Here is a 14,257-nt window from a genome sequence, read left to right as displayed (position 1 = left end):
TGTGTTGTGCATGGGACCTCCTCAGCCTCACCTAACCGGAACATACCAAGTACCAACCCTAAAGATAGTGTGAGATAAACCGAGAGCAAGCATCGAAATCATTCAAAATTGTTAACAAAACAATAACGTATGATCTATCTCTTACTTTTGCTACCTCACAATTCATCTACGGGCCCACATGGATACAGATGAGCGCACCAAATAGAACAGAATATAATTTAATGCATAAATATTTTACCAACCCTTCTACATGTGAACAGTGTTCCTACAGCACTCCACGTTATCAACAAGTAGCTCCTGCATGTGTTTATTGCATCCTACCGATAGGGGGCAGTCACGCGCCACATACACACAGTGCGTCTGTAAAACAACGAAGAAGACACTCCGCTACGTCATAACCAGGGGTTGTCCGGCAGCCAAGATGGCGGGCACGATGCTGAGGTCGCTTACCAAACTAGGACGTCCTTCAACAAAATTGATATTAAATAATAATTTGCTGAGCCCTGGCTGCACTGTCGTGCAAAACAGGTAAGATAACAAAATAACTCAGAACGCGACGCAGCGCGTGACCGCTGTGTTGCTAGCTGTCAAAGGCTTGACGTCCACACAAGTATCCACACTGAAGGAAAACGTTAGCATTTATGCTAAATAAGCCGACTTTGTCGCTCTCTTCGGACTAATTCCAGTTGCCTGCTTCACTTTTCAACTGTCTTTCTGAATTGCAAACGTCTGAGCAAAGCACGCGTAGACGTATTATCGCAATGTCACCCTTTGAGCACGTGTACGTTACCGAGGAGCTACATGAACATTAGCTCCTCGGCTGTCAAGTGGTTACCTAAGCTTCAGGTCACTGGGAGCCGTCTGGTTAGCTAACGTGTGTTGGTGTTTACCGACTTGTTATGCACGTTTTGTGCTCTGTGTCGACTCAAATGAGAATTACAAACAAATACGCAACAGTTTCTTTTAAAATGGCTGTAAACATGACCACAGATAAAACGTCAGTGGGCCGGTGTTGAAGAGTAAACAGTGACTGTGTGCCACCGTTCTAGCTCGATTGATGACCGTAAACGCAAAAGGCACAAAAGTAAAGAAAACACGCGTTTTTATAAACTAATACCTGTCTCTAAAACCAGTGTAGAGATCCCTGTAATGGTTTGGTTCTTACTTGTACTGACGTGAACATACGGGTTTGTTATCGATGTGTTCCGATGCCACAGGAGGTCAGCAGATACTTATGTTCTTATGCAGCAATGTATTGGTGGTATAATAATTCCCATGAATAAACACATTTTTATATACTGGCATGACTCATGCTAGTATATCTGCATTGTGTCTTTCTCATCAGCCAATAGTGACTATTTTTTTTTAAAACAAAGTTTACAAAGTGCTTCCACATACCGTGGAGTCAGACCATCATAATGAGACTAAAGCCTCTCTCTGCACCTCTTCAGTTGGCTCTATGGACTCACAACTAAAGGCATACTAACACAACTTTACATCATGTTAAGCATATTTGTTGTATTGCTTTTGGCAGGCAGAAACAATGGCAGCCAGATCCAGAGTGGTCGGAGCAGTTTGCTGGAGCGGTGATGTACCCCACTGCATTGAATGAGAAGTGGACCCCACCACCCTGGAACGGTACCACACACACACACACACACACACACACACACACACACACACACACAAATATAAAAAAAAACATCATACCAGACTTTGTCACGGGTAGAGAGCCCAGTGTTTTCTCTGGTGTTGACAGTCCGCCAATCTTCAGTATCTAACTTAATATGGGACCAAACATGTCAGATTTACAGAGTGCACTGGATTGACTACTTGGGTGTTTTCTTATACAATTCTTATTCTCTGGGTTTATGGCTACAAGTTTGACAATAAAAACATCAATCCAACATATTGTTCTGAATAATTTGTGGGGTTTTGACCTTTGTAGCCAGAATATAGAGCTTTACAAATATTTCATTTTACTGTTGAAAGTATACAAAAAAAATGTCCCCTACAATGGCATAGACATGCATATATAACATTTGGATTAGAAAATCAGATCTTGAAGGAATATCCATTTTTTCTTCTTTTTCTCAATGATTTATTTGCCTCACTGTGTTGTTCTGTTTTCTTCTTGCAGACAAAGATCCTCCTGCAGAGAAGGATGTGTCCAACCTGACCATCAACTTTGGTCCTCAGCACCCGGCTGCTCACGGTGTGCTGCGTCTCGTCCTGGAGCTCAGCGGAGAGTCCGTCAAGAAATGTGACCCCCACATCGGCCTGCTTCACCGCGGCACAGAGAAGCTCATAGAGTACAAGACCTACCTGCAGGTACTGAACCACGTATCTGTAAAGAGTGCGTCTGTATTCTGTAACTCATATTTCTGTATGTATAGAAGGCTGCAAAGTCAAAAAGTGTGGAATCACTCGGGCAGTTCTGACGGTTTCAAAAGACATAACAGTAAATGGCAATACAACATATTGTCAAATCCAATTTCATTACATTCAACACAACAACATACGGTGTGCAATGAGCTGGAGTTCCCCCGAAAAAAACAAAAACTTGACGTCAACATAATGAATCAACAGTTAAGAGGAACTTATATCATGTGCCATGCGTTACATCTTTCTTGTAAGTCTCTAAACTCATTTCCTCTTTTATTTCTCCAGGCTCTTCCTTACTTTGACCGTCTGGACTATGTTTCCATGATGTGTAATGAGGAGGCCTACTCTCTGGCTGTGGAGAAGCTGCTCAACATCCAAGCTCCGCCCCGTGCCGAGTGGATCAGAGGTACAGGCTGGAAATGGATTTAAGGCCTTGAAAATGTTTTTTTTTCTTTCTTAAATTGTATTTAGATGTAGAATTATACAGAGCTGCTTTTCATATAATTCTGAATATTTATGGAAATTAATAATATTGATTGATGACTGATTTTGGAGGGTGTGCCCCTCATATGTGTGATATGTACACTCCATTTATTGTTAAATAAAGAAGTAGTACACACCTGTAAGTGTGTATTTTAAGCTTTAAACTAAATTATATGACTGCACTATGATGATGAAGTAGCTCACTTTACGGCGTAAAAGAATGTAAACATCCAAGTGATGACGCTAAAGGCTGATATATACTCGGGTTTTACGCAGAGACTCAAGCACGCAAGACACGCATGGCCGACCTTGCGTGGTCAAATCGGCCATTTTGCGTGCTTGCGTGCGTCACCCCAAATTTATGACTATCCGTCAAAGCCACGCAAGCCCACAAGGCTGTGATTGGTCCGCTAACCACATCCTTTGAGTCTCTCATTTCCGGTTTCATAGCATAATACCTCTGTTTTTAAAAGCCACAGCAGAAACACAAACAATGGATCCCGTTGAAGAACGTTTGGCTGAAGAGGTCCACAAATATGAGCATTTATAAAACCCGTCTGACGGAGTATCAGGACACGCAGATGGAGGTGAATTCCTGGAGGGAGATGTCGGTGAACGTCGGTGTTTCAGGTCGACTCTAAACGGTCGTTGCGCAACCTGCTGTTCTGGAGTATGAAAAACGCACAGGAACTAAAAATCAAAACGGGTCCGTCAATCCGACTGCGTGGCCAGACGCAGTTGGAGTTGCAGAAGTATAATTCAGCCTCAAGTGATGACGCTAAGCGTTGCGTAGGCTTTCGCGTTGGCAGAGTTGTAGCTGCTACAGCCTTGAAGGCCCGTCTCTGAAGCTGGTGCCCGCTCTCCTTCCTTCAAAGTATTCATCTCGCAGCGGGGAGTGATGCTGAGGGACTGCCAGGTGTAATTCTTGTCTCATTTGGGCTCTGTTAAACAGTATCGAAGTAGCAAAAGATACCCCATTTCAATTTCCCAGGCTGCAAGGTGACATTTATACGTCTGTTTTTATCCAACACGCATTACAAAATCCAAAGATATTCAGTTCACCCCAAATAAAAAAGTACATCTTCATATTTGAGCAGTGAAAATGTTACATGTGCTTGAAAAGTGACGGTTAACTTAACTTTTAACTGATTTTAAAAACAAATAGTTGGCATTGCTTTAAGCGGTTGTGTTCTGTGCCGTGTTTACAGTTCTGTTCGGAGAGCTGACTCGCATCCTGAACCACATCATGGCCATCACCACGCACGCCCTGGACATCGGGGCCATGACCCCCTTCTTCTGGATGTTTGAGGAGAGAGAGAAGGTGCAAGTCATTCTGTCTTGTTGCTCGTCATGCGTTTACCTCTGGAAGGAGCTGTTTTCATGCCCGTTTGTGATACTGAGCCTTAAAGTACCTCTGGAAAAGAATAGTTACTGAAAATCATGCGACTCTATGGGAGTAACGGAAACATTGTGAGCAAAAAAGTGACTTGACGTTGTTAACTCGCTGCAGACGGTACATTTAGTGACATTCTCTGTTGCTCACCGTATAATTTGACCTTTGTGGTTGCATGAGATTCAGTAATTTAGAGCTTCAACTTCAAGAAAAATGTACAATCCTCTCAATTTATTTATTTGTTTGCTTGTTTGACAGACAGTTGCTTAGCTATTAACTCTAAAAACAGTAATTTAGAGCTTCAACTTCAAGAAAAATGTACAATCCTCTCAATTTATTTATTTGTTTGCTTGTTTGACAGACAGTTGCTTAGCTATTAACTCTAAAAACAGTTTTGACCCAAATTGAACATTATAACCTTCATGAAAGTTGGATTTATTTCCTGCCTGTTGTATCACACTGCATTAGTTATAGCTAGCTATGCAAATATACTTAAAAATATTCACTGTGTATTTTGTCATTAATCTTTAATCTAAGCTGTGCCCCAAAAATGTTTTTGACATAGTTTAATACCCAGTCAGGTCGAAACATCTTCCCTCAGACTCACTCGGATACCTAGAGTATCCACTATCGAACATCTATTGAGCAGATCATCTTTTTAAATATAAAAACATTAACTATCCTACTTGAGGCCCCTCTTATGAACTGCTTGTCTCCTGTCTTCTCTCAGATGTTTGAGTTTTATGAGCGCGTGTCCGGAGCCAGGATGCACGCTGCGTACATCAGACCCGGCGGTGTGCATCAGGTAGGAGAGCTCATTGCATCGTGCTCCTGGCTTATTTTTGGGGCAAAACAAAACGATCATCTCGTCGGCATCCTTTGTGTCGTTCGAGCGGCGACGAATCTGATTCGCCGATCGCGATCACTGACTTGCTAATGATGTTAAAATGTGTTCCAGGACCTTCCTCTTGGCCTGATGGACGACATCTACGAGTGGTGCAAGAATTTCTCCATTAGAATTGATGAAGTAGAAGAGGTGAACGACTGAAACCTCCACAAGCCCCTAACACGATGAGGATGCTGATGATCCGTCGGTGATGATTCAAATCTGTTGCTTTTCTTCCACGCAGATGTTGACCAACAATCGTATCTGGAAGAATCGCACTGTGGACATCGGGGTGGTCACTGCCGAGGAGGCCCTTAACTACGGCTTCAGGTAACCCATCCACGACGATCAAAAGATCCCTTCCCCTCCGTTTAATGGCCTTTCATGGAAAAGCCCTGAATGTGAACATGCCGTGATATTCACCGCCGCTCTCCTCGCCCCTCCACCAGCGGCGTGATGCTGCGAGGCTCAGGCATCAAGTGGGACCTGAGGAAGTCTCAGCCTTACGACAAGTATGACCAAGTGGAGTTTGACGTCCCCATCGGAAGCAAAGGAGACTGCTACGACAGGTAAAGGATGAGCACGTGGCTGGAGTTGTTTTTTCGATTAAGAGAGCTTATTGTTATAATATACCTTTTTTATATTTTTATTTCACAGAATATTCAATGTGTTTCTTGTCAATGTTTTGACTTAAATCTCAGAGTTTCTTCCTCATCGGCATCGTTTTCTCTCCTCGTGCCTGTGGTCCAGGTATCTGTGCAGAGTGGAGGAGATGAGGCAGTCCCTGAGGATCATGCTGCAGGCGCTCAACAAGATGCCAGAAGGAGAGATTAAGGTGGACGACGCCAAGGTTGCCCCACCCAAGAGGTCTGAGATGAAGGTAAGCCGAGTGGGGCGGCTCCATCACGCCTGCAGGCCAATCAAGCGAGAAAACATCTGTATTTTTTCCTGTGCTTCATCACTTGCGAGTGTTTATTATATTTCAGAGGCCAGCTGTGCTGTAAAGTGTCCTTTAGTTTGTCTCAGCTCAAATCTGGAGATTGCCTCTTGTGTGTGTGTGTGTGTGTGTGTGTGTGTGTACGCGCATCGTTCTCAACACAGCTGCTGAGACATCACATGTTTTATGTGCTTCTTGTCCTAGACGTCCATGGAGTCTCTGATCCACCACTTTAAGCTCTACACAGAGGGCTACCAGGTCCCGCCAGGGGCCACGTACACAGCTGTAGAGGCCCCCAAGGTGAGACCACTCATAAGGCGTCTAATATCTCAGAGTATTCGTTATTGTCCTCACAACCGTAAAGATGCAGTATGAGACCTAATAAATTTGAACCCAGCAAACAAAAAGTGCACGTCTCCGTAGATCCTCTGCATACACAGGGTTGTTGTTTTTTTTTAGCCTTAATTAATTAGGGAAGCCTTCTGGGACTCATTGTGATGTAAAATGCTCACAGGAGTGTATTTGTGTGTGTCGCTTGCAGGGGGAGTTCGGTGTTTATTTGGTGTCGGACGGCTCCAGCAGACCCTACCGCTGCAAGATCAAAGCTCCTGGATTCGCTCACTTGGTGCGCACTCACAACTTCACAAGACACCGTGAAATATTAAACACACCGGGTATCAATTATTCAGCGCTTTTAACGGCTTGTCCTTAAGGCTACTTTTAGATCATTAAGTAGATTTTATAAAGTACTATAGAGCCATTTAGAAAGCGTACACATCCCCCTTTCTCTTCCTCCTCCTCCTTCCTGCTCGTCTCGTAGCTCATGGACATGAACCGCTGTTTAACGTCGTCGTTTGAATTTCGCTCTTTGAGGCTAAAATTGTCTTTTTAAAGTGGCATAAACAAACTATTAGAGTAGTTAGTGCGTTAACTTCAGGCTACAATCCCATGAATTATGAATATTCCTTTTTCTGAGAGCTCAGCTCGCCCTGAATAGCTCGTCTTCAGTGACTCTGAATGCTAATAAATGTTTTCTTCTTTTAGGCCGGTCTGGACAAAATGGCCAAAGGACACATGCTGGCTGATGTGGTGGCCATTATTGGTAAGAAAGTGGTTATTGTTCAAGAGTCCGTCCTTCAGAAGGGCAATAATACTTGAATACACACATCGTTGCTGTGGTACTGAGCCTTTCTTCCTCTCTGACAGGTACACAGGACATCGTGTTTGGCGAAGTTGACCGTTAGCGCTCTGAGGAGAAGAGCTCGTTCTCACACATCTGTTTGTCAGGTTCTCTTCCTGTTCACTTTTACTCTGTAGTGCGGCTTTTGACAGATGACTCTACTTGAAATCAGTGATGTACAATGCCCAAATAACCCTAATAAATATTTTATGACCCAACAGAACAGTAGTACGCCGTCTCTTTTCCCCATCGCGTTGCAATCGGGAGGTTTTTTTTTTTGGAACGCCCTTCTTGTTCAAACGCTCCATTTCCTTGACTTCTGTCTGAAAATCGAAGTAATAAACATGAAGACGGAGATCAAAAGCCTTGACGTTGGTCCTTCCTCTCTGGGTGGTGGTAAAAAAAAAGGGGGCGTGGCCTGATGAGATCTGAGACAAATGGACTTAGAGCTCCGACCACAACTTCCCCTGTTGGCAGTGAAATATGCAACACTCGAGTGTTCACTAGAACACAGACGGAAGAACAAAAAAGAGAAAAGAAACCCACCCAGAAGTCGTCGTGCTCGCTGCGTGGGGGCCACTTTCCAGGAGCCCAGCTGTCCGTGTTGAGCCTGCGCTACCATGACCGCGTTGGGCAGGAGCCCGCTACTGGTGCTCATCCCTCTGTGGATGTGTTTTGGGAGAGCGTCCGGTGAGTTGAGAGACTCAAACTGGGATATTCTGTAAACTAAAGTACGTAGAAGGTCGGTTTGACGTCCGAAGTCACAACAGGGTGACGGCTGCTTTATTTATGACGAGAACAACCTGACGAGAAGAACAGGGGACGAGAACCGAACCTCATTCAGACACAGGGTAGCAGAACAGAAGCCGCCATGTTGGAATCAGAGAAAATATCTACTTTGTTCATGAGGAATTGGATGAAACTCGCCCTGTAGACACTGTAGAGTTTTAAAAAAACTTCTATTTGATGCTGACAGATGTTTATGTGGAACAGTGAGGTTTTCTGGTCGCCCTGTAATCGCCACGTTACAGCTGACCCGGTTGGTTCCTCTCCCTTGTGGCAATGAGGCCGATGTGCACGGACACTTTTTGAACCGCCGCACTTGTACAACCACTTTTCAGACACACCCTTCCTCAGCGTTATTAGAGAAGTGACACGTTTATAATCGTTTCCACTGCCTCTGAATAGTTTATAATGAATTTATTACAGTTTATTTTTCGTATATATTCTGTATTTTGACTGCTACAAGTAAGAAGACAGATGTAAACATAATACACTGAAGTCAAAGTCAAACTATCAGGTTGAGAACGACGAGGAACCAGAAGTAAAACTCTTTTAAAGTATAGATAAACAAACCCAGCCTTAAGAGGTCAGTTTACATTGAGGGTCGAACAGGCCAAGAAGATGTTATGAGTCTAGAAGTTGCCTAAAAAATTAAAAACCGATTGAGAGAAAATTGGCAACTGCTTTCATCATCCAGTATGAGTTTAATTACATTTTTTTTAGGCCAAAGATTTCAAGCTTCCTGCGTCTCAAATGTGGTGATTTGGTTCTTTTGCTCTATTTTACTACTGAGCTGTTGCTCATACAGAAATATGCAACAACTAGGAACTAGTGATTGTCATTTTTAAATATGGTCTGAGCTTTTAAACCAAATTACTTTTTATTATTTTGGAAGTTTCTATTTAATTTTTCATGTCCGACAGAACGGGACATTCCCTGACTGACGCATACAAAAACAAATGAAACAAACTAAAAGAACAATATATTTTACAGTTATAAATTATTAATGGATGATTAAGGAAATACCTGAGAGATCAAAAGATAATCACAATAATGTGATTCATAAATGTAAAGATGTCGTTCTTTTGGGTAAAAGATGTTAAAGTTGAGATATTTCAGTTTTAATTGCAAACCACAGCTGACTCTGGCCTACTTCTTGTAACCGTGCTCTCTAAATCGCGGCCAACTGGTGTAGATGGTTTTTTTTAAAGAGAAATTTCTCACTTTTGAAAACATGAATCCTCTTTCCCCTTCATGACCGGAGCAGTTGAGAAGATAAAGGTTGTAACTTTATGTTCGCACTTCATCTGACGTCCCTCTGCGAGCCTTAACTTCTCTCGCAAGACTAAAAACTGCACATATACACTCCATAAACCCCAATATTTAAATCCTCAAAGCCCCACTGAGCAATCTGCTGCAGTGTTTTTTTCATTATAATATAATATATATATAATTGCATGTGTCAGAAATAGGGAGCACAATGTGGTGGTAATCGGGTCATCTGGTGGGTCACGCAGTGAAATATCTGTTGCACTTGTTATCACACCATCGGTTATTTTCGGGGGCTCGCTCTGCGTGTGCGCTCTGTTTCCTTTGAACACATGCAACACCAGAGCTGCGGAAACCAAAGCATGTAGATAACAACACCCCGTGTCTCTGGCTGGAGGTGGAGGCCACACGTGAGGCTGAGCAGAAAGAACCAAACGCACCTTTTTTTAAAAACTTTCTACATGATTATCCTTCCAAAAGCTGACGGGACAAACATGTCCAGCGATATCGGCCGTGACGTGGAACAGAAAGCAAGTCGACGTCTTTATTGTGTGAGAAAAGGAAACGTTAAATAATCACGAGATCACAGAAGTGTGGAAATAATCATGAGATCACAGATTTCAGAGAAGTGGTTCATTTTACTGAATTAATGATGGAGGAGAAAGCAGAAGAGGAAGAGACGGACAAGTGGTCAAGGTTCTTTTTTTAACCAAGAAAATACATTTTTTACATTTTTTTTAAGCTATAACCAAACTTCTGCTTGCATGGGTTCCAAAATACATATTAATTCTATTAAAATGTAAAACAATATTGTCAAAAGTTAATGTTTATATATATATATATATAAATATATATATATATATATATATATATATATATATATATATATATATATATATTTATATACATATATATATATATATATTTATATATATATATATATATATTTATATACATATATATATATATATATTTATATACATATATATAAACATAAAAAAAAAATATATATATATATATATATATGTATATATATGTATATGTATATATATATATGTATATATATATATATATATATATATATATATATATATATATATATATATATATATATATATATATATACAGAATCTGTGGAGCTACAGGATTTCTTTCCAGAACGATTAAACAATGCACTCGAAATGAAACTAGATAGATTGAACTAGAAATGTAATTAGTTAGATGTCAATGTACATTGTGAAATGATTGTTAAATGTAAGTTTATTCTGTATTGATCACAACGTCATGTCTTTGAAAGGCTATAACGTTTGACATTAAGTCTTCCTGTCGTACACGTTTCATCTCACAATGTGTTCGTCGTCTTCTCAAACTTTAAAAAAAGGTTTTCATGATCTCATCTGTTTTAATTTCAATTTTTGCGATTACATTTTTTGCATTTATTATTTTCAGCAGCGTTTTGTGAAATAGAGCTTCCGTTTAGAGCTTGTGTCTTTAGATGAATCTGATAACTTTGAATCTGATTAAAATGCCGCAGCCGTAGCTAACAGCGCTAACAGCGCTAACAGTAAAAACTGCTACAATCGTGCTAACAATGTTTACCTAAGGGGCCAAGACACTTTATGAAGCTGGTTTATGAATTCCAATAGCTTTAAATAAATGTATATGTCTTGACAAAGATAAGACAATTCAGCGGTTCAATATTACACATGTGCACTGTTGTCATAGTGAGTCTAATTGTGACGTTAGAACGAGTGTTGTATGTCATGTCGAATCTCTTTTCAAAGGATTCTCCTTAAAAGGGAATCAAAAAGTGGATACTAGCTTTGGAGGGTGAACAATAATGGTGTGATATGTAACGGTTGCGGTTGCTCATCCAATAAAGCTGAACCGTTTAAACAACGGCAGTAGAAAAACAATTATCTGTAAAAGCTCGTAAACCTCCAGATGCTCCTTTACGGTCGTAAGTATTTCCAATGAAATGAAAGTGAATCCTCTCCGGCACCATCGTGTGTGTCCTGCTCCTCTCTGAACATGTGTACTGTTACACATTACAGAGATTTAAAGGACGACAAGGGAGAAGTATTCTCATTTTATGAATGTTTAAAAAGCTCCTTATATGAACGTCTGACAGAGCGTGAAGGCACAGCCACTTCAACACTTCCCCACACACTGTATTGAAGTAGCATGTAAGATAACACGCATGGTTTCTCACGTAATGGCTGCTGCTGTTTGTTTCACAATCTACAATGACAACACCGGCGTTACTCAATAATCCTGTTTTGTAAAAGACAAGGAAACAACCCCACAATCACCTCAATCACCAGATAAATGGATGCAATAAGAAGGCAAACTTTACCAATGACTCTGAGACCAATGCTTGATGATGATGAGGTCACCACCACGCCATGAGTCTTCATGATGTCATCATGTATTGCATTGACTACGTCAACATGCTGTTATCATGGCGTCGCTCCTAATAAAGTGTCCTCCTGTGACCCCGCAGCTCTCACAGAGCCTCAGATCTGTTACGTGCTGGATGGGATCCTGTTCACGTACGGCATCATCCTGACGGCGCTCTACTGCAAAATCAAGGTTTGCGTGCTTCATATTTGTCTTCACGGAAACGTGCGTGCATCAAACGGATGGCTACAATCATGTGTATGCAAAAACAGACTCATTTCGAAAGTGTTAAAGAAAGTAAGCTGGTACATTGGTAATGTAGAATAGGGTGTCGTCTGCGAAACACAGCACGTGAGACATTCAGGGAAAAATTATGAACAATAAAACCTTTTGCTAGAATACATGGAGGATTGCTTGATTGTCAAATAATTAATATATGATCCCAAAGTAAGACTTTGTTGTGTATCTCTAGAGCATGTAGTGCAATCTGCACTGACACACTCACAAGGGGTAGTTTGGATTTTTTTTAAAATACTGACTTTTAACATATTATGAAAGACCATTTTGCTGAGCCCACTGGAGTGAGGGGGTTCACGGGGGAAACAGGACCAGGACGGTCAGACCCTGATGTAGTAACAGGTTTTCTTCAGGGTCTCACTACCCATTCTGTCCACAGGGGCCGCCAAAACCAACACAAAATGGCAGATCCTTTTGATGGCTTTGATGACATTACATTTAGCTGACGCTTTTATCCAAAGCGACTTACAATTAGTGAATGAAACATAGCTATAAATGTCCTGTAAAACTAAAGTTTGACACTTATTTCTAGTTTCAGTAATCACTCATTTCTCACCGTCTTCTACAGATCCACAATGCCAGGGAGATCGCAGCTGAGAGCGCAAAGGGCAAGCAGGTAAGAATAAAACCATGGGCTGGAATAGACACGCGGACTCGTTGTTTAAATGAACGTAGAGAGAATACAATCCACCACAGCACACACTTACTGTTTCTTATGTGACTAGTTAAACTATGAAGACAGCTCTGCTCTAGCCGGCTCACCACAGACCAATGCAAAGCCTTTTTATATCAATATATATTTGAATCATGCTTTCATTAGAACACTAAATTGCACAAGAGTCTGTTTAGTTGCTAATCCATTTAAAACTAACCTGCGGAGCATGCAGAGATGTTTTTCATGATATCATGAGAGCGCTCAAGCTGGATATTTTAGTCTGGCATTTTCCTTTATTAGCCACAAGCTGCACACAGCCTAACCCACTTTGACACACACACACACACACAAGCACACACTCTAAAGTGTGAAGGGCGTGCACATCTCTTGCTTGCACTTCTCCAATAGATTGTGCTTCTTCTTCTTTAGTCCAGTGCAACATTCGGTGTGTAGTCCACACACACTGGATGTTGCACCCTGTTACAGCAAATTACCACGAAAGACCACATGTGTGTTGCCGTAGTTATGCTGTGTCTAATATTGTTGTTTTCTGTCCCTGACAGAGCGTTGACGAGGGCATCTATACGGTGAGTTTTGATGCTTTGAATGACGTCATGACGCAAATGCCCAATCCCAAGAGAATTGCACACAGAACCTGTGTCTTTAAACAAGCTGTCAGGACTTCTGAACACTTTATGATGTCCCAACTATACCGTTTAATTACAGCAGGCAGGGCTTGCCCCCCTTTACATGTTAGTGTACACTGAGTGTCTCATCATGCCTCTCTGCTTTCCTTCCAGGGTTTGACTCCTCATGCCAAGGACACTTATGAGACTATCGGCTTAAAGAAGTGACACCATGAACAGAAGTCCAAGGAGCCAACGCACCAGTGTTTGTTTCCCTTTTGCATTTGTAGAGTGGCCGACACAGAAACAGGGAAGTGGAGTCCTCAGAAAATGCTTCCCGTTGCTGTTTTCTTTCATTTAACCTTTTTTTTTTATATAGCTTTGTTGCACATATTTAATGTTGACGCACACTGTAACGCTTCAGACACATCTTATATCCTAATGCATAGGAAACCCAAAATGAAACGTTGTGGTAGATGTTATAGTCCACGTGTATAGACAGTCCAACTAACTTCCTCTTTTAGGCCATTTTGAAAGATGACGTTCTTTTTGTGGCTCCAAAATATTCTGCTTTTGTGCAAGATGTTAGAAGGTGAATGCAGTTAAAGCTCCGGCCTTTTAGAGACACTCAGCAGTGTTTCCTGCACGCCACAGGATGGCAGTGATGGCGTCTTCAGTGAAGTCCTTACCTGTCAATACTCTCTCACACACACACACACACACACACACACAGGAGCCTGGAAGAAATCAAGGAAATAACACAGACTGCTGGAAAGTTTGCGCTGTAAACTGCTGTGTGTAGTGTGCATAGAGCTGTTATACACACGGAAACCTAATAAATGTTCAACTTGCTTATTAAATAACGTTGTCTCTCTTTGAATTGCAGTGTGAAATTAGGGAAAGCCTGTATATTTTATACAGGCTTCCATCATCAAGCTGAACAAACAACATTTCCTGTTGTAA

At 41.4% G+C, this 14,257-nt stretch overlaps 2 protein-coding genes across 2 annotated transcripts; both read left to right on the top strand.

Moving 5' to 3' along the window:
- Positions 1–396: 396 nt before the first annotated feature.
- On the top strand, positions 397–7,478 carry ndufs2 (NADH:ubiquinone oxidoreductase core subunit S2). Its single transcript, XM_068587741.1, has 14 exons — positions 397–528; positions 1,535–1,638; positions 2,141–2,331; positions 2,671–2,791; positions 4,077–4,189; positions 4,992–5,066; positions 5,220–5,297; positions 5,392–5,477; positions 5,597–5,716; positions 5,898–6,027; positions 6,289–6,384; positions 6,626–6,709; positions 7,129–7,186; positions 7,291–7,478. The coding sequence occupies exons 1-14, from the start codon at positions 422–424 to the stop codon at positions 7,326–7,328; spliced, it is 1,401 nt and encodes a 466-aa protein (XP_068443842.1). The 5' UTR covers positions 397–421; the 3' UTR covers positions 7,329–7,478.
- A 263-nt stretch (positions 7,479–7,741) lies between these two features.
- On the top strand, positions 7,742–14,136 carry fcer1g (Fc epsilon receptor IgFc epsilon receptor Ig). Its single transcript, XM_068588037.1, has 5 exons — positions 7,742–7,954; positions 11,820–11,908; positions 12,582–12,629; positions 13,232–13,255; positions 13,469–14,136. Exons 1-5 carry the CDS (start codon positions 7,885–7,887, stop codon positions 13,520–13,522), a joined length of 285 nt encoding a protein of 94 aa, XP_068444138.1. The 5' UTR covers positions 7,742–7,884; the 3' UTR covers positions 13,523–14,136.
- The last annotated feature ends 121 nt before the right edge of the window (positions 14,137–14,257 follow it).

This window comes from Clinocottus analis, unplaced genomic scaffold (assembly GCF_023055335.1).
Source record: "Clinocottus analis isolate CAN_PGR_092001 unplaced genomic scaffold, fCliAna1.0.p SCAF_21, whole genome shotgun sequence".
NCBI classification, from domain to species: Eukaryota; Metazoa; Chordata; class Actinopteri; order Perciformes; family Cottidae; genus Clinocottus; species Clinocottus analis.
This window is presented reverse-complemented; position numbering and strand designations above follow the sequence as displayed.

Bases quoted from the DNA above. Each gene is read 5' to 3' on its own strand.
- ndufs2 (XM_068587741.1), top strand. From the start codon at position 422: ATGGCGGGCACGATGCTGAGGTCGCTTACCAAACTAGGACGTCCTTCA. The intron at 2,792-4,076 runs GTACAGGCTGGA...CCGTGTTTACAG, and splicing joins CCGTGCCGAGTGGATCAGAG to TTCTGTTCGGAGAGCTGACT. The intron at 5,067-5,219 runs GTAGGAGAGCTC...AATGTGTTCCAG, and splicing joins GACCCGGCGGTGTGCATCAG to GACCTTCCTCTTGGCCTGAT.
- fcer1g (XM_068588037.1), top strand. From the start codon at position 7,885: ATGACCGCGTTGGGCAGGAGCCCGCTACTGGTGCTCATCCCTCTGTGG. The intron at 7,955-11,819 runs GTGAGTTGAGAG...GTGACCCCGCAG, and splicing joins GTGTTTTGGGAGAGCGTCCG to CTCTCACAGAGCCTCAGATC. The intron at 11,909-12,581 runs GTTTGCGTGCTT...CGTCTTCTACAG, and splicing joins CGCTCTACTGCAAAATCAAG to ATCCACAATGCCAGGGAGAT.